Raw genomic sequence first — 25,413 nt, 5'->3', positions numbered from 1 at the left:
GTCACCCTCTGGTGGTGCAATGCTAACCCTATGAGAAGTGACCAATGTAGTGATGCTGAACTTCTGTCCTTGATTTCTATTTTCAAGTACTCAGTTCTCTCTCTCACAGACAGTTGAACATGAACAGGGTAACACAAAACTAAAACATCCAGTTCATATTATTTTATTGTTTCTTGGACATGAAATGATAGCATGAAATATTGAGGTGATTTGTGTGTGAAGATTCCTTTTTGCTAAGAGAACACACAGAACAAAAAGCCCAATCAAGCCTTGTCCTTACATCATGCTTTTTAAAAATGTCTAACCGACAAAAGGCACACACAAAAAAAATCTAGATTCATGGAACATTGTTGAGCATATAAATGTAACCAAGCTGTGTGAACCACACAAGCAGATATACAGTAGTAAGCAGACACCCATGGACAGTTCAAGCTATACATAACAGAAATGCAGGTGAGGTAACGAACATAGCTAAAGCTGATGCCCTATAGAGAAGCCTTGTTTGACACATAGAGACCCAGTAAAGACAACCACTCTCCCTAAGGGAAATACATAGATGTTTTTATTATACACACACACAACTGGACAAATATGTAACACTATGTTTACCGTCCAAATGTCTGTTAGCTAACAATATGCATATGCATAGTTTTGGCAAAAAAATGCCTGAGGATATCTTGGGGATCCTCTTTTTTTAAGACACTATATTTAATCACTCAAAGCCACTGAATCCTCAAGGTTCTGTCTTGCAATCCTGTAACTATGAAGGCCAGAAAACAAAATATGTACATGGTCAAGCTGGTCAGCCTATTAAAACATGATACAGATGATCCATGATGGTTTTATTTGAGTATTTTTACAGTCAGTCAGAGACCTCTCCTGCTGTAATTTCTTAATTATACTACAACATACATTGTACGGCCTTTGTGAACTAACCAGGGGTATCAATTTAAATGAGAAAACAAATACACAAGGAAATAATTTACACAGGAAAAAGATTCAAGTATAAATAGCGCTAAATAGTAAAAATCAGTAACAAAATAGTTAAATTGACTATCTGCATTGACCCTTTTTGCACCAACTTTGATTCATCACATGTTTATTATCTATCCTGTTGCCTAGTTACTTTATTCCTAGTTATATGTACATATCTACCTCAATTGCCTCGTACCCCTGCACTTCGACTCGGTACTGGTACCCTGTGTACATAGCCAAGTTATCGTTACTCATTGTGCATTTATTATTACTTTTCTATGACTAATTTCTCTTCGTTGTTGGGAAGGGCCAGTAAGTAAGCTGTTAGTCTACACCTGTTGTTTATGAAGCATGTGATGAATAACATTTATTTATTACCCAGAGAAATGGCTGCAAAGTAAAAAAATATTTTCTGCATCAACCAACCTATAATATATAAATGAGGGGAAACCTAATAAAATCCTTATAATAAAAACAGCCTCAAATACTAAATAATGCTCCCAATTCAAGTCGATCATCTTAAACCATAAAAAAGATACTTTTTTTGCCCGAGACTTTTGTCACAGCTAAGGCAACAGCACACAATCTCCAGAGGACAGTCCATAATGTCCATAGACGTATATTAACTAATACTCCAGCTATGTTGAGCTTAAAGCTACCCATGAGCTATACAACCTTATAATTTTCACTACCTACCTGGTCCATTGTACCCTGTCTGTAACTTGCTCCTCTCAGTTATAATACAAAGTCTCCCTGTGCATAACAATGGTCATCGCCATCATATTCACACATGTTATTCAAACACAGCTGAGATATGGCACTAACAGCCACAGACTGTCCTACTCTCATCTTCCCTGATTTCATACTTTGGTGTGATTTGTCATCTTGACTATTTCTATGGGTCCACTCAATAGGAAAACATCAAAAGGACTAGAAAATTGTCATCCTTCAACCCAACAGAGGCTTTTTATTTCTCTTGATTCTTTCTTCAACTTTACAGGTCCTGCTGCGTCAACAACAATCAAACAAGCAAAATCACAAATCAATATATTTTTTTTATCAGTGGATAGATAGATATGTATGGGCATCGCTAACAAAGCTAGGCTAATATCACATTTCCTCCTCAGGAGGGTAGGTAGCCTTATGACCTTTCACCCTGATCAGAGAGGGTAGAGTTGGCACAGGGGCAGTGCCCAGGACATCATGAAATGATAAGCAGCAGAGGGGCGCTGACTGAGTGGGAATCTTCAGCTCTTAGGAGCTGGTCAGTGGTTGGCTGGCATGGCTAAGTGCTTGTGTGATGCCCCCCCCCCCACTTCCCCCTCAGCATAACTTCAGCTCAGTAGGCCATCCGTTAATCACTCTCGGTCCAGTCCGAGGGAGTGTCTGTCCCAAAGTAACGGTCCCCGAAATTACCTGGAGGAGAGGAGAAGAGAGCAGTCAGTCATGTTGTCATTGTGAATACATGAGTTGGACTAGCGTCAGTGAGGGATGTGTGATCAGTGGCACTGCTGATGGAACATATGAGTTACCCCAGCTATCAGCTGGCTCATTCATCCCCCCCTCCTCTCCCCTGTAACTATTCCCCAGGTCGTTGCTGTAAATTAGAATATGTTCACTGTCAACTTATGATAAAAATAAGGGTTAAATAAAATTTTAAAAACGTCAGTCTGGGGTGATTCATAACAAAGCCCCTCCACATGGGCCTGAATGGCTGTGGCAGCAGCTACAGTGCATTCGGAAAGTATTCAGACCTCTTTACTTTTCCCACATTGTTATGTTACAGCCTTATTCTAAAAATTGATTTAATAAATAAAATCCTCAGCAATCTACACATAATACCCCATAATGACAAAGGGAAAACAGCTTTTTAGAAATGTGTAAATATTTATAACAAATAACAGAAATACCTTATTTACATAAGTATTCAGACCCTTTGCTATGAGACTCGAAATTGAGCTCAGATGCATCCTGTTTCCATTGATCATCCTTGAGATGTTTCAATAACTTGATTGGAGTCCACCTGTGGTGAATTCAATTGATCGGACATGATTTGGAAAGGCACACACCAGTCTATATAAGGTCCCACAGTTGACAGTGCATGACAGAGCAAAAACCAAGCCACGAGGTCAAAGGAATTGTCCGTAGAGCTTTGAGACAGGATTGTGTTGAGGCACAGATCTCGTTTAGGGTGCCAAAACATTTCTGCAGCATTGAAGGTCCAAGAACACAGTGGCCTCCATTCTTAAATGGAAGAAGTTTGGAACCACCAAGACTCTTCCTAGAGCTGGCCGCCCGGCCAAACTGAGTAATCACGGGAGAAGGGCCTTGGTCAGGGAGGTAAACAAGAACCTGATGGTCACTCTGACAGACCTCTAGTGTTCCTCTGTGGAGATATAACCTTCCAAGACAACCATCTCTGCAGCACTCCACCAATCAGGTTTTTATGGTAGAGTGGCCAGACAAGACACTCCTCAGTAAAAGGCACATGACAGCCCGCTTGGAGTTTGCCAAAAGGCACCCAAAGATTCTCTGGTCTGATAAAACCAAGGTTGAACTCTTTGGCCTGAATGCCAAGCATCACGACTGGAGGAAACCTGGCACCATCCCTACGGTGAAGCATGGTGGTGGTAGCGTCATGCTGTGGGGATGTTTTGCAGCGGCAGGGACTGGGAGACTGGTCAGGATTGAGGGAAAGATGAACAGAGCAAAGTACAGAGAGCTCCTTGATGATAGCCTGCTCCAGAGCACTCAGGTCCTCAGACTGCGGCGAAGGTTCACCTTCCAACAGGACAACGACCCTAAGCAAACAGCCAAGACAACGCAAGAGTGGCTTCGGGACAAGTCTCTGAATGTCCTTGAGTGGCCCAGCCAGAGAGCCCGATCGAACATCTCTGGAGAGACCTGAAAATAGCTGTGCAGCGACGCTCCCCATCCAATTTGACAGAGAGGATCTGCAGAGAAGAATGTGAGAAACTCCCCAAATACAGGTGTGCCAAGATTGTAGCGTCATACCCAAGAAGACTCAAGGCTGCAATCACTGCCAAAGGTGCTTCAATAAAGTACTGAGTAAGGGGTCTGAATACTTACGTAAATGCAAGCAGTTTTTTTTTTTTTTTATAAATTAGCAAAAATGTATAGAAAACAGTTTTTGTTTTGTCATTATAGGGTATTGTGTGTATATTGATGTGGAAAAAACTTTAATACATTTTTGAATTGGGCTGTAACCTAACAAAATGTGGAAAAAGTCAAGGGGTCTGAATACTTTCCCAAGGCACAATCTGGAAGTTTTTAACTTGTGATTTGGTCATATCACTAATGATCAGTCACACCACAAACAGCAGACTCACTTGATCTGCATTAGGACACCGCTTTGAAGGGAAATCCACATTAAGTGAGAGTGACTGAGAACAATGTGTGTGAGAGAGCGAGACAGACCGATAGATAGCAGAAGCACCCACCAATGCCAGGGATGATGTGGAACTCGTTGTTGACCTTCTTATCGACGGCGGTGGTGATAATGCGGACCTTAGGGAAGGCGTAGGCCACAGAGTGGACGCCCATCTCAGCCATCAGTAGAGACAACAGGAAGATTTTATCCTCCTGGACATCATGGTCCTACAAAAGGTGACAGACATACGCAAACTGTGACCTTTAATCACGATTGAAGAAAGAGTGGTGGTTAGTGGGAAGTTTCTGTGACAGTAGCACAATATGTATGGGGAGCGAGGCAGCCACTTCCAGATCTGTTGGGATCTCGAGCTCTTCCCATTCCCACTGCTACCTGTCAAAAGGGACTCCTTAATCTGATAGGTCTTCTGCACCCATCACAGACTTCAACCAATGCTTCTAGTGAAAACACACACCCTGATGACTATCTTTTTAAGCTGGAATCCTTATTCAAAACATTAACAAAGCGGTCACCCCGCCTCTGTTTTGGTAAGAAGCTGAGGGATGGACCTGGAGAAGTGTAACCATTCAAATCCAGAGACTGAGCTACAGATGCAAAGACTGACCATCCATGATAGAAATGATAGTTTTAACCATGTTATGAGGCTATAGTGTTTGTTTACATTTACATTGTTTACAAACATTGGTGTAAAACAGGCTTATATATTTTGGGTTATGATGGGGTACGACAGTTGAACTAAACTCATGAGGCATTTATAAAACTTAAATTCTTCAAGAATCAATGTAAAATTACTTTATAAGTCCAAAAATGTATGCACCCACTAAGGATTCTAGCTTTAAAAAGAGATAGTCATGGAGGCAGTAAAGTTTGCTTTCGGAGGACAAACAAAAACCACGGACTTTGGCCGCCATAGTGGATGGCGATAATTCTCCCCAGATGTTTACATTTTACAAGGGGCGAAGGCTAAAAGCACACGACCTGTACATTTAGAGCTCTAGTCTTATCACAATGAGGAAACAGGCCCTCAAACTCGCTGAACTCAAACCGTGTTTTATGACGGCAAACAAGCATCCCGATCTCTCCTTAATCTCCTGCTGCTGTAGCCGTCCAGTCTCCACTAGCAGAGCAGCTGCCCTGCCATGTCAACAACCAACAAGGACAACTCTGCCATGTCAACAACCAACAAGGACAACTCTGCCATGTCAACAACCAACAAGGACAACTCTGCCATGTCAACAACCAACAAGGACAACTCTGCCATGTCAACAACCAACAAGGACAAGGCCTACTCTGCCATCCGTCATGTTCAGCCATGTCTCAGGGGTAACCAACATTATCTGGATGCAGAACCATAGATAAACCCCCAAGCCCTAACATCTCCTCAACATAGGTGTGTGGTGGAGAAGACAAACATGAGAATATAAGACTTCTACTAGAAACTACTTTTATATTTAAATTGAACTATAATACCCAACTAATGCTGAATAAACTAGACCAGAGGAGTAGAATGAGGTAGAATAAAGTAGAACTGACCAGCAGCACTCGGACGGCCATGAGAGCAGCAGCCCCGGTGGACACAGTGCTGTCCATCAGGATAACATAGTCCTCACTGATGTCCTTAGGCAGACGCAGGTAGTGGAGCTGGACAGGGGCGATAGGAAATGTTAATACAATGGAACGTTTTATACAATGGTTTTCATTTGGGCATTTTATGAACTTAAAATGTCAAATGTTGAGCATTAGTGGTGAACGAAACCAGTAAAGCTGAAGAAAGAAGGTCCAAAGCTTGAAGGCTATAGCTGGCATAGACATCACACACACAGTATATCTCCAAAGTATGGATGGTCTGGGATTCTGATGAGGCAGTGAGCCTGAGGTCAATGAGGCTAGTGTGTATCAGTTAGCCCAGAGACTGACACCTAGCCTTGAATGAAGTCACTAAGCAAAAACAGATGACCCATCCACTCCTGGTTTATGATCTTCGGGTTGAAGAGTTCATGTCTGGGTGTGTATGCAGCCTTACAGATAAGAGGGCCAAACACACACAGAATACTTTTTGAACTACAGTCGTGGCCAAAAGTTTTGAGAATGACACAAATATACATTTTCACAAAGTCTACTGCCTCAGTTTGTATGATGGCAATTTGCATATACTCCAGAATGTTATAAAGAGTGATCAGATGAATTGCAATTAATTGCAAAGTCCCTCTTTGCCATGCAAATGAACTGAATCCCCCAAAAAACATTTCCACTGCATTTCAGCCCTGCCACAAAAGGACCAGCTGACATCACGTCAGTGATTTTCTCGTCAACACAGGTGTGAGTGTTGACAAGGACAAGGCTAGAGATCACTCTGTCATGCTGATTGAGTTCGAATAACAGACTGGAAGCTTCAAAAGGAGGGTGGTGCTTGGAATCATTGTTCTTCCTCTGTCAATCATGGTTACCTGCAAGGAAACACGTGCCGTCATCATTGCTTTGCACAAAAAGGGCTTCAAAGGCAAGGATATTGCTGCCAGTAAGATTGCACCTAAACCAACCATTTATCGGGTCATCAAGAACTTCAAGGTGAGCGGTTCAATTGTTATGAAGAAGGCTTCAGGGCGCCCAATAAATTCCAGTAAGCGCCAGGACCGTCTCTTAAAGTTGATTCAGCTGCAGGATCGGGCGACCACCTGTACAGAGCTTGCTCAGGGATGGCAGCAGGCAGGTGTGAGTGCATCTGCACGCAGTGAGGTGAAGACTTTTGGAGGATGGCCTGGTGTCAAGAAGGGCAGCAAAGAAGCCACTTCTCCCCAGGAAAAACATCAGGGACAGACTGATATTCTGCAAAAGGTACAGGGATTGGACTGCTGAGGACTGGGGTAAAGTCATTTCCTCTGATGAATCCCCTTTCCCATTGTTTGGGGCATCCGGAAAAAAAGCTTGTCCGGAGAAGACAAGGTGAGGGCTACCATCAGTCCTGTGTCATGCTAACAGTAAAGTATCCTGAGACCAATCGTGTGAGGTTGCTTCTCAGCCAAGGGAGTGGGCTCACTCACAACTTTGCCTAAGAACACAGCCATGAATAAAGAATGGTACCAACACATCCTCCGAGAGCAATTTCTCCCAAACATCCAGGAACAGTTTGGTGACAAACAATGCCTTTTCCAGCACGATGGAGCACCTTGCCATAAGGCAAAAGTGATAACTAAGTGGCTCGGGGAACAAAACAGATATTTTGGGTCCATGGCCAGGAAACTCCCCAGACCTTAATCCCATTGAGAACTTGTGGTCAATCCTCAAGAGGCGGGTGGACAAACAAAAACCCACAAATTCTGACAAACTCCAAGCATTGACTTTGCAAGAATGGGCTGCCATCAGTCAGGATGTGGCCCAGAAGTTAATTGACAGCATGCCAGGGCGGATTGCAGAGGTCTTGAAAAAGAAGGGTCAACACTGCAAATATTGACTCTTTGCATCAACTTCATGTAATTGTCAATAAAAGCCTTTGACACTTATGAAATGCTTGTAATTATACTTCAGTATTCCATAGTAACATCTGACAAAAATATCTAAAGACAATGAAGCAGCAAACTTTGTGGAAATTAATTAATTTGTATCATTCTCAAAACGTTTGGCCACGACTGGTTTCTTTGTGTTACCTCAGGCTCTCCAGTGTCATGGTTGGTCTGGATGAGGATCTTCCCCAGCCGAATGTCTTTACACACATGCATCAGCGCCTGCTCCATGGTCTCCCCTGCTCTCAGTATGGACACGCCTGTGATCTACACACACACACACACACACACACACACACACACACACACACACACACACACACACACACACACACACACAATTGCATTCCAGGCTTTATACTCCTTCACAGTTTAGTTTCTAAGTAAACTTCCATTGAGCAACCTGAAGGACCAGCATAGTGAGCGCTCAATGTTACCGAGCCTGATGGTAGGAGATAGACATCTGCAGTAGAGTAATAGAGTCATAACAACCCCGCTGCCTAACAGAGCTGCTCCCACTGAGAGCCACTCAAACACATCACCATAAAAAGACTGGAATGAACGATCCTCTCAGGCCCATCCACACACTTTATGACTCGAGGGTTTTCACTGCAGGCGTCTAGTTAAACGAATGTTAACAATGCCTATAGTGCTTTATGTATGGTGATGAATAAAAGGACTGGAGAGATAAACTAGTCTAATCACTGTACAATCTTCAGCCAATAATTACAAGTAGCAATCAGAGTGATTGTGACAATGTAGCTGCAATGTAGTATCATGGATGACATTGATACTTTATTGCAGTTTAGGGCCCAAAACCCTCTGTGAAAGTGGCGAGGTATCTACATAGAGCCTTACCCTTTTACCACTGAGTCTCTTCCCTTCATATATGGAACCTTGGGGAGTCTCCACTTGCACAGGCTAGAGAGGATGAGAGGAAAGGAAGAGAGAAGAGACCAGTGTTAGTGTATGGTTGTGCACAGGGGGTAGGGGGCAATATAATATTGGCCATGCGTCTGCAGGCATGCAGGGCCACTCACCTTGAGGGGCAGGAAGGAGAGGGCATGTTCTATCAGGAGCCTCATTAACCTCTTAGAGTAGAAGATGAACTCATCACGATTAGTGTCCTTATTCCTGCAGGCGCACACACGCACGCACACACACACACACACACACAAACCAGGGTTAGGGGACAGGGACTGAGCGTGAGGCGTGTGTGTGTGTGTGTGTGTGTATTCATTATAAACTTGTGGCAGTGCAGAGTCAGTGTTGAGAGGGTGAGAAACCGGCCCCCAGCGGTCACCCAGAGCTCTACGGCCTTACCTGATGATGGTGTGCATGCCGCGGACCTGTGGGGTGCTCTCCAAGACGCTGAGGGTCTTGGGTAGGGGCTGTCCCTGGTGGGCCGAGGCCAGAGCAGACCTACACAAGAGAGAGACAGTCAGACCACTGTCCCCTGCTGGAGTGACCACAGTACAACAGACAACACTGCCCCCTGCTGGAGGGACCACAGTACAACAACACAGAGGTCACATCAAACCAGGGGGACAAAGGTAAGATATCACTGGGATATTTTACGTTCCTCCTCGTAAACAGGTATTGCAGTATGGTGGTCACAGATGCACAGCCAGGCAAAGTGGGGTGGGGGAATAGTGTACAGGTACTGGCAACAGCAACGCTTTAACAGGCTCCTCTCGCACGGTCTGGAGCATATGGTGCTTTACCGGCAGACAATTCAACGTGACATCACTAGGACCATTCCAAATCTAGAAAATAACTATTATGTGGTTCTGTTGATAGATAGAAATGCCATAAAGCAATTGAGCACGTTGCTATGTGTTCTGCATTGTTGTTGCCAATACAAGAAGCCAAGAGAACTCACTCTCTAAATACTGTAGTACTGCACTGAAATTAGCCTTTTGAATACACATACATACATACATACATACATACATACATACATACATACATACATACATACATACATACATACATACATACATACATACATACATACTACCAAAATACAGGACAGTTAAGACTGTAGAAATCATAGCGAAAACTGAAAGAATCAAGCAAATTGGTTAAGAGGTAAATGAAAAAAACAATATCTTGGAAAAATAGCAATGACAGCAAACAAAGGTTGTTAGCTTTTTCTCAGGGGGCTATGTTACTAAATCATAAAAGTGGAGCAGATGAGAGGGGAGATCAAACTTAAGAGAAGGAGGAAGATGCAGGAGTTTATCCTCACATATCCCAGCGGAGCTTCCTCTGGAGAAGGTGACAAATATTCATTTTGCGAGAACAAGAGTGATGACAAAGAGGGGAAAGAAAGAGGAAAAGAAAGAAAATACATCCCAATTAGACAGCAACAGGACATCTGTGGAGGAGAAGCTGAGAGGTGTGACGGCCGGGGGCCAGGCTGAGAGGGGCCCCTGGGGAGGGGTCAGGGCCCCTGTTCAGCTCAGCAAGGGGACGGCTTCAGGACCAGACGACATCACCATGGTTATGAGCTCTGACTGGGAGCAGTTAAAAAAATAATCATCTTTGCAACGGCCTTCGTGAGAGGTCATATGATAAACATGTAGGACTAAACTCAAGGTTATACTCGGTCCTTGTTTAATGTGACGTTAGCTCTGGATAAGAGCGTCTGCTAAATGACGTAAATGTTAGCTTCTGATCTTTCGGTAAAAAGGAATTCCCAGCTGGTTTTTTTTAGGTCTTAACCAGAGCTCAGTGGAACCATAGCAATGTCATCCTTCTGGTGTTAGCGATAGCTTTCATGACTGACGGTGTGGAAGAAAGAGAAAAGGAGCTGCACAGCCTCTCATTTAGCTTTACACAAACATTTTCCTGGGCACCTTGATTAGTTGATCGTGTCAACATCAGTGAAAAAAAAATGCCAAAATGGTCAAATAAATAGTAACATGAGTATTCTTTCAGACTGGGCACATCTCCTTTTGTCCTTTCTGTGCTCTCTGAGCTTCTGCTGAGAGGAAACAGAATGAAAAGACAGAGAGGCAGCACGAGACAGAGGCCGGTAGAGATATGAGGGGTGTGGCAGTCATACCTCACTGTGATTTCACGCTGAGACGGTTAGAGTGCATTATTCGGTCAGGGTTTAGCAAGTATTTGATTACAAACACACACACAGGGAGGAGAGAAATAAAAACAAAACTCATGAAATGAGACAAGCCATTCCAACCCTCCAAACAAAGCCTAATGTCCCCAGTCCCCACCGCCCTTTAAAATAAACACAAACACCAGGCAATGATATTACATTCCCCTCCATTTTGCCATGAATCAGACAGACAGTGTTCCATCAGATAAGCTCAGTGCCTGAACCGGTACCTGTTTCTCTGTACAGGCTCTACTCCTGCATTAGATCAGGCTAAATTATGGTGCTCTGATCTCACAACAAGGCCCGCATGGGAATTTAATTTGAAATGTGAATTTTTTAGGCAATAAAAATTACAAAAATGTAAAAGTCAAGTGTTCTGCTCCTTTTCCATATGGAAACCCCAAAATCGTTCCTTCATAGTATCTAGTACATATCAAACAGAATGCCCTAAAGCTAATGGCAACGTGTGGCATCCTAACCAAACCAGGGGGTTTTCTAACCAGAGGTACTATAGTGGCCCCAGTGGTAGTAGTCTTACTATATGGAGGGTGCTATGGTTCATTAGGCTACAACAGGCCCTGTCCTCATCAGTCAGTCGCTCTATGGAGGACGAGCTGCCGCTGTCTCCCCCCCACTCGACACCATTCATTACTTGATCCACACAAACGGCATTTTATTAGAGATCCCTTAATCCACAAATCCTCACGCACACTATCTGCTTTTGCACACGCGGCCTCTCTCGATCTCTCACACACACCCCCCGACGGGTGAGACTCTGAACGTGAATGGCGTACACTTTAGACAGAAGTCACGTGATCACGTGTCACTCCCCACACAACCCTCTCCAAAAGAAATAAAGTACAGTGAGTCTTAAATATAATGTAACTGAGCACCTTTGAGCTTGTCTTTGAAACCTTCCATCTTATCTCTCTCTGTGTGACAGATGGTTTGTCATATTACAGTGATGATGGATCAGGACACCACAGGGCCACATACACTGAGTGTAAAAAACATTAAGAACACCTGCTCTTTCCATGACAGACCGACCAGGTGAATCCAGCTGAATGCTATGATCCCTTATTGATGTCATTTGTTAAACTACTTCAAAATCAGTGTAGATGAAGGGGAGGAGACCGGTTAAAGAATGATTTTTAAGCCTTGAGACAATTGAGCCATGGATTGTGGGTGTGCCATTCAGAGGGTGAATGGGCAAGATAAAAGATTGAAGTGTCATTGAGCGGGGTATGGTAGTAGGTGCCAGGCGCACCAGTTTCTGTCAAGAACTGCAACCCTGCTGGGTTTTTACAAGTTCAACAGTGTCCCGTATGTATCAAGAGTGGTCCACCACCCAAAGGACATCCAGCCAACTTGATACAACTGTAGGAAGCAGTGGAATCAACATGGGCCAGCATCCCTGTGGAACACATTGGACACCTTGTAGAGTCTATGTCCTGACAAATTGAGACTGTTCTGAGGGAAAAAAGGAGGCGGGGGGAGGTGCAACTCAATATTAGGAAGGTGTACTTAATGTTTGGTGTACTCAGTGTAGATCATGATTTGTAGGGACTTAAAGGGGCCGTCTGACAACAGAGAGCACAGTGTTAAAGATGCCAGTTAGGATTTATGGGTCATGGCACTGACAGATAAGTTGGGTGTCTTTGACGCATGCATGTCCACACACAGGTGTGCCTTTCAGTTATAAATCCTCTCTTGTTACGTTCCCTTGGTGTACAGAGGGATGGGTTCAGCCTGATACCAGAGACAGGCAATGTACATGACAAATTCATAACCTGTGGTGCTGAATCCCAGCCACTAGATGGGAGAAGTGAGGTGGGCAACTGGTTGGGTCAACTTCTACTTGGAGACCAGCCTCTGGGAATTCAGGATTACCTTGGAACTACCAGATTGAAACAGTGTAGATAGGACAGCTATAGGAGTCTGCCGATCTTAATAGGACATGTAGCCTTGAGAGATCCTATGAGAATGAGACTCGTCATTGATCAGTAATCCAGTACTGACCCACCCATGTTGAGGGATAGGACAGGGTTCAGAGATCATGGGTTAGGTCAGGAGTTTTTCCTGGTAGGGAAGGTGGTCAGGAAAAACTCCTGGCCCAAATCATGAACCATGGGATAGGGGTCATGCAAAAAAACTGAGCATGGTGTGAGCCGAAGAGACGACGCCATGTACAGAGATAGGTACATGCTTTTAGGTTAGGGTCTATGGGCAGAGGTATAGGAGATAAAAGCCTATTATTCGCACGTACCTTTTCAAGCTGACTGTGAACATGCTGCACAATCAGATCCAAGGCAACAAAGTTCTCGCCCCCTAAAATAATCATCAAACACATATCTTTTATAGCAGAATCACTACAGATACCATTTGAAAAAAAGTTTTTATGGTTCTGAATTTAATCTAAAGACTCTATACATAGAAGCAGTGTTTCTAACACACTGGTAGTATGCATCTACCTACAAGCCACTCACCCCTGGGGACCACAATATCCGCCACCTGCACAGTGGGTTCGATGTACTGCTCAAAGGACGGCTTGACAAACTTGTTGTACTGCTTGATGACCCCGTTGATGTCCCGGCCGCGGTCCGATATGTCCCTCTTCAGACGCCTGACCAGACGGATGTCTGAGTCGGTGTCCACAAACACCTTCATGTCCAGCAGCTGGAGGAGGAAGATGGACAGAGAGAAAGAGACAAAAGGGTTAAGAGAGGTCATGTACATAACCAATGGCAGAAGTTTTCAACATGACAGATCTGACTTTTAATAGGGCAGTGTTTCCCGAAGACCATTTCAAGGACGGGGTGCTGGGTAAATGCCCCCACAGCAACATTCAGGGTAACCCACCTACACGATGGTTGGTGGAATCAATGTCCACGGGTCAAAATAAGTTAAATGGGAATCTGATGGCCTATTGGGTCTTTGAAGCTATTTTCCTGAACACACATCAACAGAAATAGAAATACAGCTAGCCAGCCAGTCAGGGGAAACTAAAGGCAGAACTCAAAGCTCTAACCTCAGCAAAACTAAAGTGAGGAGGATTAATGGTCCAGCAGCACCACTGTATGTGACGGAGACACAAGAATAGGCAACCACTCAAAAACAAGAGCTATTGATGACTATCTGACCATTGAGTGTTGGGAGCGTAAACTCAGAACCAAATGAGACTGTCAGTCATTGGGAAAGTAAATCTGCTTCCTGACTAACCGGGCCAGCACAGCTGTCACCCTATAGGAGGAGGGGATGAGGAGTGGGGCTCCAGCCGCTCCACATGACAGACCCCGCTAAGACAGATAGCAGGGATCAGACTCAGCCTTCCCCTCTATCGCTCTCTCTTTTACTGGAACCTCTGTCATTGGGAGAAAAACTAGAGCAGGGCAGTTTAGCAACGTTTTACACCACTGCAGCTTAAAGATGGCAGGTCATTGCCGGGCCAGAGCGGACCTGACGCTTGGGGCAGCCAGCACGGTAATGTTTGTTGGAGTCATGGCAAAGGGTTGAGAGGGAGCCAATTTATAGGAAAGTAAATAAACCGGTTGATAAGAACGTTTAGTACTAAGTGAGCCACAATTACAACAAAAATAATACAACACTTCTATTGAAAGAATGAAATTGAGAGTACATCCAGTTACCTGCATTGTTTGTTCGGCTTATCATCCTAGCCCAGCCTCGCTGTACAATAGCCGAACTGATAAATCACCCGGAACAGAAGTGCTTTGCCAATGCAAACACAATCCCTCAGATTTGAATTTGTATGGATTTCTGTACACACACACAACTGGTGGATCGAAGGGGGAAAAAAAGGGACCAAATCAACAGAACCATTTATAAAACAGTCTTGTTCATTCACTGGCACATTGACCAGACACTAGGGCTGGGAATTGCCAGGGACCTCACAATATCATCACCATCCTTAGTTGCTGATACGATATGCATTGCGATTCGATGTTCCAAACATATTGCTCACCATATGTCTGCTGCAGAGAGACAGAGCCATGAGACAATGAGTTTTGATCAGTCATGGAAATAAGTGCTAAAAACAAAATGGTCTCCCTATTTATAAAAGAAGATGGAGAACGAGCTATGAAAGAAAAACACTGGAGTTTTGGTTCAGTCAACTAGCGCAAAATTAATATTGTGATATTGTCAAAGAGATACACATCAGGATATTATTTTTGCCGATGTAACTATTGATTTTTTTTTACCCCATCACTACCAGACACACACACACACACACACACTAGTTCAGGTGTCTCCAACAGGTCCACCTATGAGTTGTCCGCCAAACAATTCAGAAAGTATATGCAATTTTTCCATCGCATGTGTTCTACTGCAAACTCTCATAAACAAACCTCACATGTATCAGACACCGCAAGCTCCCAGGTACTATGTAATCAACGCAACACAGACATTATACAACCCCTGGTTAGCCACTATTGGCTTAAAATGCCAAACCTAACAAAATATCTGCCAATTCATTTCCAGCAATATTGCCCGTCTGTCTGTGCGGTGCGCGCGTTTGTCTATTGCTCCGTGTAGCCAGTTGATGTGATAACCATCTTCTGGGTTGACAGAAATGCTTTCCCCAAAATCTTCAATTAAAATGTTAAATTCAAAGTAGGCTTACCTGGCAGAAGTCTATCATGAGTAAGTATACCGTATCATTTGCATCTAGCATTTGCTAACTTTTCAATGAAATGAGCAGCAGCAGTACAGAACCATCGCTAGACCGAGATATTAGACACATTCCTCACGCGCTAGATGTGCAATTAAAAGGGGAATTACACTCAAATCAATTTGTTAGGTTGTCCATTTTCCAAATTGTCTTCTGATGGGATTTAACCATTGACATGGACGCAAAACATCTAATTTAGTTGTTGCTTAATGAACAATTGTAATTTTGATAGTGAAAAACTAAAAAGAAATGAAAAATAAAAATATAATTTGGGAAAATATACAAATATTTTATAACCCCCCCCCCTTATTAACCATTATTTTACCAGGTATATTGACACAACATAGTATACAAGATAAAGTAGTGCACTAAGGACCTGGGGAAGAGTTGCAGGGAAGGGAAGAATGTGCCTATTTGAAAGCTAGAAGAAGAAACAATTATAATTGTACTTAGCTACTTAAAAAAAAAAGCAAAGTCCCGCTCATGCTAGAGAAGGTTGGAAACCCCTGCTCTAGTTATAATGAAGAGGGAAGGAGAGTCCAAGGCAGGCTACAAGTCCAGGACAAATGTGATTGGGTCTATCTGGTCACCTCATGGATCATACTTGTCTAAATACTTCATGGATTTAGATGAGCCAACATGGTCTTTGTGAAAAGTTGTTTACCTACATTGTAATAAAGAGGACCAAGATAATCAAAGCTGACAAGGGCTGCCTGAAGAACTGCCATCAATTCTACTACAACAGTACTAGTAGTATTGTTGCTTTGTTCTAAAGGGAAATGATTCATGCATTCTTCTCTGAAGAGATCTGGGCTTCAGGTTAGTTATGTTTTACTCTAGCCAAGACTGCTGCAGCACTGGGTCCCCAACACCACCCCACCCCCTCCATTTCTATCAGTCATTCCCCAGCCCAGTCACCCATAGCCAGCCCCTTCCTGAAACCTAATCATAGCAGATAGCAGTGAGCAGGGGAAAGTAGAACAGTGAATACAGAGCCATCCAGCAGAGAGAATCCATCTAATTTCCCTGAATCTGCTGCAGGATGGCAGCGGCACTCCATTAATCAGCCTGGCTGGCATCTCTGCAGCATGGCAGAGTAATTCATCAGGTCTGCTAGGCTGGTGGGGTAAGAGGGAGGGAGAAGAGAGCAGCAGGGAGAGGGGGATGACTGGAGACCAGAGAGAAGAAAAAGTACTGTAGAAAAGGGAGTATTCCATCTTCTTACGCTCACCTTAAAGCAGGTTAAAATAACACAGCCTCACCTTCAAAAGCTCCTTGTTGGCAAACGCCAGAATCCCCTCAAATATGACAACATTGGCACCGTAGACAGTTTTCTGAAGAAAAAAAAAAACACACCATAAAATAGTTTCTCACCACACAAAGCAGATGGTGTACAGTGTACATAATTAGATAGACAGACAGCGTATGGCAGAACGGGGACTGGGCCAGGCTTCCCAGGCCTTATGAAAGATGTGCCCACCAGGTGTGCCAGGTAAGAGCGTGGGCACATGGCTGGCAGAGGGAGACCGGTGGGTTGACAAGGTGCACAGCGCCTTGGCAGCACCCCTCTGCTGTCCTGTCAGCACCACGCTCACAGCTAAACTAAAATGTTTGTGTGCTGCTCCAAATCTCCACCTCCTTCCCCCCATTCCTCCGGCCTATCCCCCTCTGATTAACAGACCTTTGTTTGCTGTAATTACCACTGCAGCTATCTGATGTGGGTTTTTTTTTGTACCACAGAAAGTAATCCCTGAGGTGGCTGAGCAGCGCAGAGCAGGCCCAACTGACTCGTTAAGATCTGATGTTATCATAATTAAAAATGAAGATGTCCAAAACAAGAGATGGACTATCAGTGACTCAAAAGGCCCAGATTTAACCGTGTGTGTGTGTGTGTGTGTGTGTGCACGTCAGACGCGGAGCATTGACATGTATCACTCAGGTAGTACTGCCTAGTCAGGGAGCTACAGACTGTCACGATCCCATTCCAGGAGTCTGACGAGCTCGGAGCTGCAGTGAATGACCAGGCTACCTCTGTATTGATCAGAGAAAGAGGATCTCATACAGAGAGAGAGAGAGGATAGTGTTCATGTTTCATTCATTTATCACATTATTACCCCCTGGTGATAGAAAACTGTTTTTGTTATCTTGAGGATATGAAAGTAAACATTAAAATGCAAAATGCAATTCTCATAACATACTCATTGTTGATAGTCGATACATGCAGTGGTTTGAAATTCATACAATAATTTTCTTTATGATTACTGCTGAGACACAAAAGACAATCATTGAATGTGTTGACACACCTATTCATTCCAGGGTTTCTCTTTATTTTGACTATTTTCTACATTGTAGAATAATAGTGAAGCCATCAAAACTATGAAATAACACATATGGAATCATGTAGTAACCCCCCCCCCAAAAAAAGTGTTATATCTAAATATATTTTATATTTGAGATTCTTCAAAGTAGCCACCCTTTGACTTGATGATAGCTTTGCACTCTTGGCATTCTCACAACCAGCTTCATCAGGTAGTCACCTGGAATGCATTTTAATTAACAGGTGTGCCTTGTTAAAAGTTAATTTGTGGAATGTCTTTCCTTCTTAATGCCATTGAGCCAATCAGTTGTGTTGTGACATGGTAGGGGTGGTATACAGAAGATGGCCCTATTTGGTAAAAGACCAAGTGCATATTATGGCAAGAACAGCTCAAATAAGCAAAGAGAAATGACAGTCCATCATTACTTTAAGACATGAAGGTCAGTCAATGGCGAACATTAAGAACTTGTTCGGCACTGCTACTCTGAAAGTTTCTTCAAGTACAGTCGCAAAAACCATCAAGTGCTATGATGAAACTGGCTCCAACGAGGACTGCCACAGGAAAGGAAGACGCAGAGTTACCTCTGCTGCAGAGGATAAGTTAATTAGAGTTACCAGCCTCAGAAATTGCAGCCCAAATAAATGCTTCAGAGTTCAAGTAACAGACACATCAACTGTTCAGAGGAGACTGCGTGAATCAGGCCTTCATGGTTGAATTGCTGCAAAGAAACCACTACTAAAGGACAACAATAAGAGACTTGCTTGGGCCAAGAAACACGAGCAATGGACATTAGACCGGTGGAAATCTGTCTTTTGAGTCCAAATGTAAGATTTCTGGTTCCAACCGCCGTGTCTTTGTGAGACACAGAGTAGGTGAACAGATGATCTCTGCATGTGTGGTTCCCACCGTGAAGCATAGAAGAGGTGTGATGGTGCTTTGCTGGTGACACTGTCAGTGATTTATTTAGAATTAAAGGCACACTTAACCAGCATGGTTACTATATAATTCTGCAGCAATACACCTCCAGGCTGTGTAAGGGCTATTTGATCAAGAAGGAGAGTGATGGAGTGCTGTGTCAGATGACCTGGCCTCCACAACCCGACCCACCCTTGAGATGGTTTGGGATGAGTTGGACCGCAGAGTGAAGGAAAAGCAGCCAACAAGTGCGCAGCATATGTGGGGACTCCTTCAAGACTGTTGGAAAAGCATTCCTCATGAAGCTGGTTGAGAGAATGCCAAGAGTGTGCAAAGCTGTGATAAAGTAAAAGGGTGGCTACTTTGAAGAATCTAAAATATATTTTGATTTGTTTAACACTTTTTACTCCATATTTTTCACCTGACAAAAAGCACTTGTTACGTTTTGACAGGAAAATTGTCAAATTCACACTTATCAAAAGAACATCCCTGGTCATCCCTACTGCATCTGATCTGGTGGACGTACTAAACACAAACGCTTCGTTTGTAAATTATGTCTGAGTGTTGGAGTGTGCAGCTAGCAATCCGTCAATACATTTAAAAAAAAAAAATTCATTGTGCCGCCTGGTTTGCTTAATATAAGGAAATTTAACTGATGTGTACTTTTACTTTTGATACTTAAGTACATTTGATCAACTCCATTTACTTTTGATATTTAAGTATATTTAAAACCAAACACTTTGACTTTTACTCAAGTAGTATATTATTTGGTGACTTTCACTTGAGTCATTTTCTATTAAGGCATCTTTACTTTTACTCAAGTATGACAATTGACTACTTTTTCCACAATGATTTTCACGTTGCTAGCAAGGTTGTTATAACAACAAAATGAAATATTTGTTCCAAAAAAGTATTGTTCTCACATATTATAGTTATTTAACACTGTAAATCATAAGAATCATAAGTTATAGGCCGTTCTCTCTGCTACCGCACGGCAAGTGTTACCGGAGCGCCAAGTCTAGGTCCAAAAGGCTTCTTAACAGCTTCTACCCCCAAGCCATAAGATGCGTGAAAAGCTAATCAAATGGCTACCCGGACTATTTGCATTGTCCCCCCAACCTCATTTTTATACTGCTGCTACTCTCTGTTTATTAGCCATGCATAGTCACTTTACCTCTACCTACATATTACCTCGACTAACCGGTGCCCCCGCACATTGACTCTGTACCGGTGCCCCCCTGTACATAGTCTCGCTACTGCTATTTTTTTTGTTGTTCCTTAATTATTTGTTATTTTATTTATTTTCTCTCTTAAAACTGCATTGTTGGTTAAGGGCTTGTAAGTAAGCATTTCACTGTAAGGTCTACTACACCTGTTGTATTCGGCGCATGTGACAAATAAGATTTGATTTGAATGCGTGGTTTTGGGTGGATTATTGCTTTAAGACAATTTACTGAGTCTGCCTTACCCACTCCTTGCGGCGGCAGTGGGAAGTGAAGTCGTAGACGGGTACTTTGATGCTCTTGCCCTTCTTCAGCTTCCTCAGAACAGTCACCAGCAACTCAAAGTCAAAGGCCTCTGGGTGATCAAAGTTATACTCATTCTTAGCTGCCAGCTCCTGCTCGTCTTTGGTCAAAACCTGGGGGGGGGGAGAAACAAGGTCACGATTCAGGAATTCAATTACACACTTGCCTGACCTGCATTTGTGTAGATCTGAGAGGATTGGATAGGTTGAAGCAATATTGCAAAGATTCCACCTAGCCTATCAAAGGGCAAGATGGAGCTATTTCAATACTCCTACTGTCCATGCCTTTGCGATGTGCACAAGTACCTAGGTGTGGGGGCCTATTTGGCCAACAAAGCATGAGTTGTTAGAGCCATTCCCTTGTCAACTAAAAAGACAACATGGCCGCTACAGTAAAACATACTTAAAAGCCATCGACTTTTGTTTCCAACACAGCTAGGGACATAATTGACATGAATGATTCCATTAGTTCCCTTATTGGCCAGGGGTTTATGCAAAATAAAAGCTAAAATCAGGGTTAATTACTGACCGTTAGGAGGGTTGAGGACAGAGCAGGGTACACACAACCACCAGGCTGTTGTTCTGCTTCACTGATCAAGTTAAGCAGAGGCAACTTTCTTTAACAACAGGGAACCAATTCAACCAATCTATTGGAGCAGCTGCAGTGCTCTCAGAATGCTATTGAGTTGAGTGGTTCTGTCTGGGTAGACTGAGGATACCTCTAGAGGGTACTGATAGTTCTGTGCTCCCTAGGTGTTGCTGCCTCTATACTAAATCAGAGGGGGAGCCAATAAAGCATTCAGCATGAGGCGGGTCATGAAATTACATTCATTGGCTAGTTTACCTTCAACAGAATGTCTTATAAGTATACCCAGGAGTTATTCCTGAACCTGTGACCTCACCAATGATAAACTCCAGGCCACACTTATAAACATAGCTTATTATGCAAGTTTACCTTATAGAAAGAGTCCTATAGTTTACCTTATAGAAAGAGTCCTATAGTTTACCTTATAGAAAGAGTCCTATAGTTTACCTTATAGAAAGAGTCCTATAGTTTACCTTATAGAAAGAGTCCTATAGTTTACCTTATAGAAAGAGTCCTATAGTTTACCTTATAGAAAGAGTCCATGGAGAGGAGGACCACCCAGGGAACATCTAGAGCCTCGATGATCTTATTGGCCACCGTGGTTTTCCCAGAAGCACTTCCTCCACAGAGGCCTGCAGGAAGAAACATGAGGGGGTAAGACAGGGCTCCTGACAAACATACACTAGGAATCCAAAGCAACAACCCTGGGAGTAAATCCAACAATACATGCTGTGGTTGTGAAAATCTGGATGCAGTGCTTGTAGTGTCTGCTCCTGCACAGGCAGTGGAACCCCTATTATAAAGTACTGAATACATAAACCAGAGAGGTGCACATAACACAGGGCGCAGTTCAAAACTGCTGAGTTAGGCTATAAACTTGCACAGACAAAATATTCAAGATAACAAAATGGAACTGAAAACTGTCTGGATGAGCTGTTTTTCAAAATATTTTACTTCGAATTGAGCTATGTTGTCACAACAAATGAAACTCAGCCATCAGACTAACTGACACAGAACATGAAGCAACCCATCCAGCAAATGAAATTAAATCCGTCTGGAATTGTTGCCTAGAGACAATAACAAACAGCTCTGGCTCTGAGGATTCAGGGCTCCTTTTATGTGCTTACCATCTCTCCTCTCCCTCGGACCTCCGAGGCAGGTTGGTTATTCTACATGAGCAGACTTTCTAACCTTTCATCAACAGAAGCAGAGCGCTGGCCAGAGCAGAACAGCAGGATGGCCTTTTTACGGAAATCATCCACCAAAGCACCTCCAAGTGTGAAACGTAAACAGTCAAGTCCGGCTCGTTGAAAGTAACAGATTGCGTATTAAAGATAGCCTTTGTCTCAGTCAGCAGCACTCAAGCCAATCAGATGTGTTTAAACAAAGTATGGTCCGACTGGGTAATTCATACACATGGTTCATTCCATTATGGTGCGTAAAGCTTACAGGGGTGCCTTACTGGGATGACCAGAAGGACCCCAGCCAAATGTAGAATATAAGCTACAACCTAAGCTAGCATGGAGGATGCCCTGAGCACTGACGAGATCCTATTATTTTAGGATTTCTGAAAACCTTTTTCAAAATGTCTCTTCAATTTCCACACTGCCTACCAACTCTCCAGGACAATGTCTGGTGACTGACCATTGCTGTGTATGTCATTTCAAAACATTAATTTGACAATGAGGTTTGAGTTTGCAGGTAATGAGTCATGACAATTAGAGCCCTGCACGGGCATGAATTTTCAGCAACTATAGTACTAGCCATGCCTACCACTTTCAGGCCCTACCCGACCCAAGCCTGATTTCTTCTGTTAAATTTAAGGCCCTGCCCGAAACAACTTTCTCCATTAGTAAAACCATTAACTGCTCCTCTCTGTCTGTCACTTGCTCCATGTGCAGGCAGCTCGCTCTTCATGCACACTGCTAATGGAGACACTGCGTCTGAGTAACCATAGCAATGGCTCGCTTGGCCTGCTCTGCCAGAGATATTAGAGAAAGGAGATATGAATCCCATTGGGCAATGTATGGAGAAACGTATAACGCCCCACCCAGCAGACTGCTGACCAATCGCGTTCACGTTGTCATGCTGCGCCATGTGGTTGCTAAGCTAATCGTCACGCAATCCCTTCTCAAAGTTAGGGTATGAGTCGAGAAACCTGCCCACTTTCCTCGAAAGTACGTAATGTCCCGATTCGAAAGCTCAGATAAGTTACTTCTCACACTTCGGAAAAGTTTTGGCTGGCAGGGATGTCCTTGTCCCATCGCGCACTAGCGACTCCTGTGGTGGGCCGGGCGCATTGCATGCTGACACGGTCACCAGGTGTACGGTGTTTCCTCCGACACATTGGTGCGGCTGGCTTCCGGGTTAAGTGGGCATTGTGTCAAGAAGCAGTGCGGCTTGGTTGGGTTTCGGAGGACGCACAGCTCTCGACGTTCGCCTCTCCTGAGCCCGTATGGGAGTTGCAGCGATGAGACAAGGCTAACTACGAATTGGATACCACAAAATTGTGTAAAAAAATAAAGAATATATATTTTTCTTTTTAAGTATCTCTGGCTCTGCTCAACAATCGAAGAGACATGAGAGCATTTGGCTGTTAGCTTCTTTTGGTCACTCTAAACTCCGACAAAACTCAAGGAACATTATAATTTAAAAAAAAGAATTTATCCTGTCTTATATTTGATGAGATTGAAGCACTTCTGACACCATGTTATGATCTTAGTCAGATATGACTGTAATGCGCACGAGCAAATGGCTCAGCTTCAAAATGTTAGTGATCAATTTAGTGATACCCGAGCCCTACCCGTACCCTAGTTATTGTTGAAAAACCAGGCCCTACCCGGCCCTAACTCGAAGTATAATGTTGGGGCCTTTCGGGCTCGGGTAGCCGAGCACTAATAACAATGTCAAATGACAGCTCTCTTACCAATAACGAAAGCCTCTTTGAAGGTGGTCCCAGTGACATTGTACCAGGGGGGCCTTCCTGCAGTGTAGATTGTCCTCTTGTTGGTCCTCAAGAGAGGTGGCTCAGTCTTGCTCTGGCTGGTGGTCCGTTTCCGTGGAGACAGTGAGGGGGTCAGAGGGCAGCGGGGGTGTTTCGGAAGACTGCCCAGAGAGTCATCTCCACTGCCACTGGTGAACAACAATAACACAAGGGCCAAAAAGCTTAGTTCAGCTCAAATTCTGCCTAGTCATTATTTAGCGCTCTTCACTGGATAACCCATAACCCAGATTTTCCATTGAAGAGGATTGTATTATAGCTATTAACTATGATTAATCTGTGACATAAATCACTTCAAACATCCACTCACAAAAGCCATCATATCCATATATGCCATCAGAGATGCCGTTTAAGCTCATACCTGCCCCATGATGATGATCAGGACAATGATCTGGGCAATTTGATTACAATGTGTCTGTCCTGTGGAGAGAAAAGAGAGGGGGTCCATACACTCGAGGAACCCTCATCAGTAGCGCTCCGCAGTTCTGTACTGTCTGTGTAGGTGAGGGAGAATGGGGGGAAAACTTGACCACCCTCTCCAGGAAATCACACAGTTGCCGGGGGGCATGGGGCAGGCACTCGCATGAGTAAGGCTGTCATCATTTGGTCAAAGAGAGTAGAAAACAGAAATGTGTGACAACAGCTGGACTGTATGTCTAAAACTGATTTCCTTACCTACTTTTCCTCTTCACCTGCACTGATCTGAAAACACAGGACAAGTGAAAAAATCTTTGTAATTCAAATAGTCGAAGGAGAGAAAGACACGTTAGACTATTGAAATGAACACCTGGATGTTCCTATTCACTGTTGCTGCTCTGTTATAATGCCAACTCAGCATCTGAGATCTGAATCATTGCACCCACATTCACTGCCACGTCTATGTGATTGTGCATTAGCTAGCATTAGCTAACGTTTGCTAATGTAGAATTAATGAAGCATTATTCTAGCCGGCTGGCTAGCTAATTCATTGAACGCATACACCATAACTAAGCAACATACTTTGCTTGCTTCCATCGTCGTAGTTTTGATATTGAGTATAAGCTACCAGAAATAATTTATTTCAAATAAATATTAGCTTTGCCTGGCTAATGATAGCTGACTGGTTAGCATGCCAACCCACACGACACACTCTGTCGGCCTGTCTCTGTATTGCTATCTTTGTTAGCCTGAAACATATCAATTATTTATACATACCTGTCAGATCTAGACATCGACCGGTCTTCTTCTTTCTCCCCATCTTCTTTTTGTGGCATCTGGACATCGTTTTGGTTCATTTTCATTGCCATGTTTCCATCTCGTACACACCGGAGACCGCGCGTAAACAAACACCGGATGAAGCGTTCTGACGTCACCTTTTGTGTACATGTGCGTGC

General features: G+C 43.5%; 1 protein-coding gene across 2 annotated transcripts; it reads right to left on the bottom strand.

The window, feature by feature from the left end:
• Positions 1 to 147: 147 nt before the first annotated feature.
• Positions 148 to 25,412, bottom strand: si:ch211-243j20.2 (uridine-cytidine kinase 1-like 1). 2 transcript variants are annotated; one of them, XM_082976057.1, is made up of 16 exons: positions 25,235 to 25,412; positions 24,716 to 24,742; positions 23,966 to 24,171; positions 21,565 to 21,671; positions 20,397 to 20,567; positions 16,958 to 17,029; positions 13,495 to 13,684; positions 13,275 to 13,336; positions 10,139 to 10,158; positions 9,211 to 9,309; positions 8,928 to 9,021; positions 8,746 to 8,808; positions 8,032 to 8,154; positions 5,921 to 6,028; positions 4,437 to 4,593; positions 148 to 2,391 (listed from the first exon to the last, which is right to left on the bottom strand). In XM_082976057.1, the coding sequence occupies exons 1-16, from the start codon at positions 25,324 to 25,326 to the stop codon at positions 2,330 to 2,332; spliced, it is 1,653 nt and encodes a 550-aa protein (XP_082832183.1). In that variant the 5' UTR covers positions 25,327 to 25,412; the 3' UTR covers positions 148 to 2,329.
• Position 25,413: the final 1 nt, after the last annotated feature.

Source organism: Salmo salar, chromosome 06 (genome assembly GCF_965601325.2).
Source record: "Salmo salar chromosome 06, fSalSal1, whole genome shotgun sequence".
In the NCBI taxonomy this organism is placed as follows: domain Eukaryota; kingdom Metazoa; phylum Chordata; class Actinopteri; order Salmoniformes; family Salmonidae; genus Salmo; species Salmo salar.
This window is presented reverse-complemented; position numbering and strand designations above follow the sequence as displayed.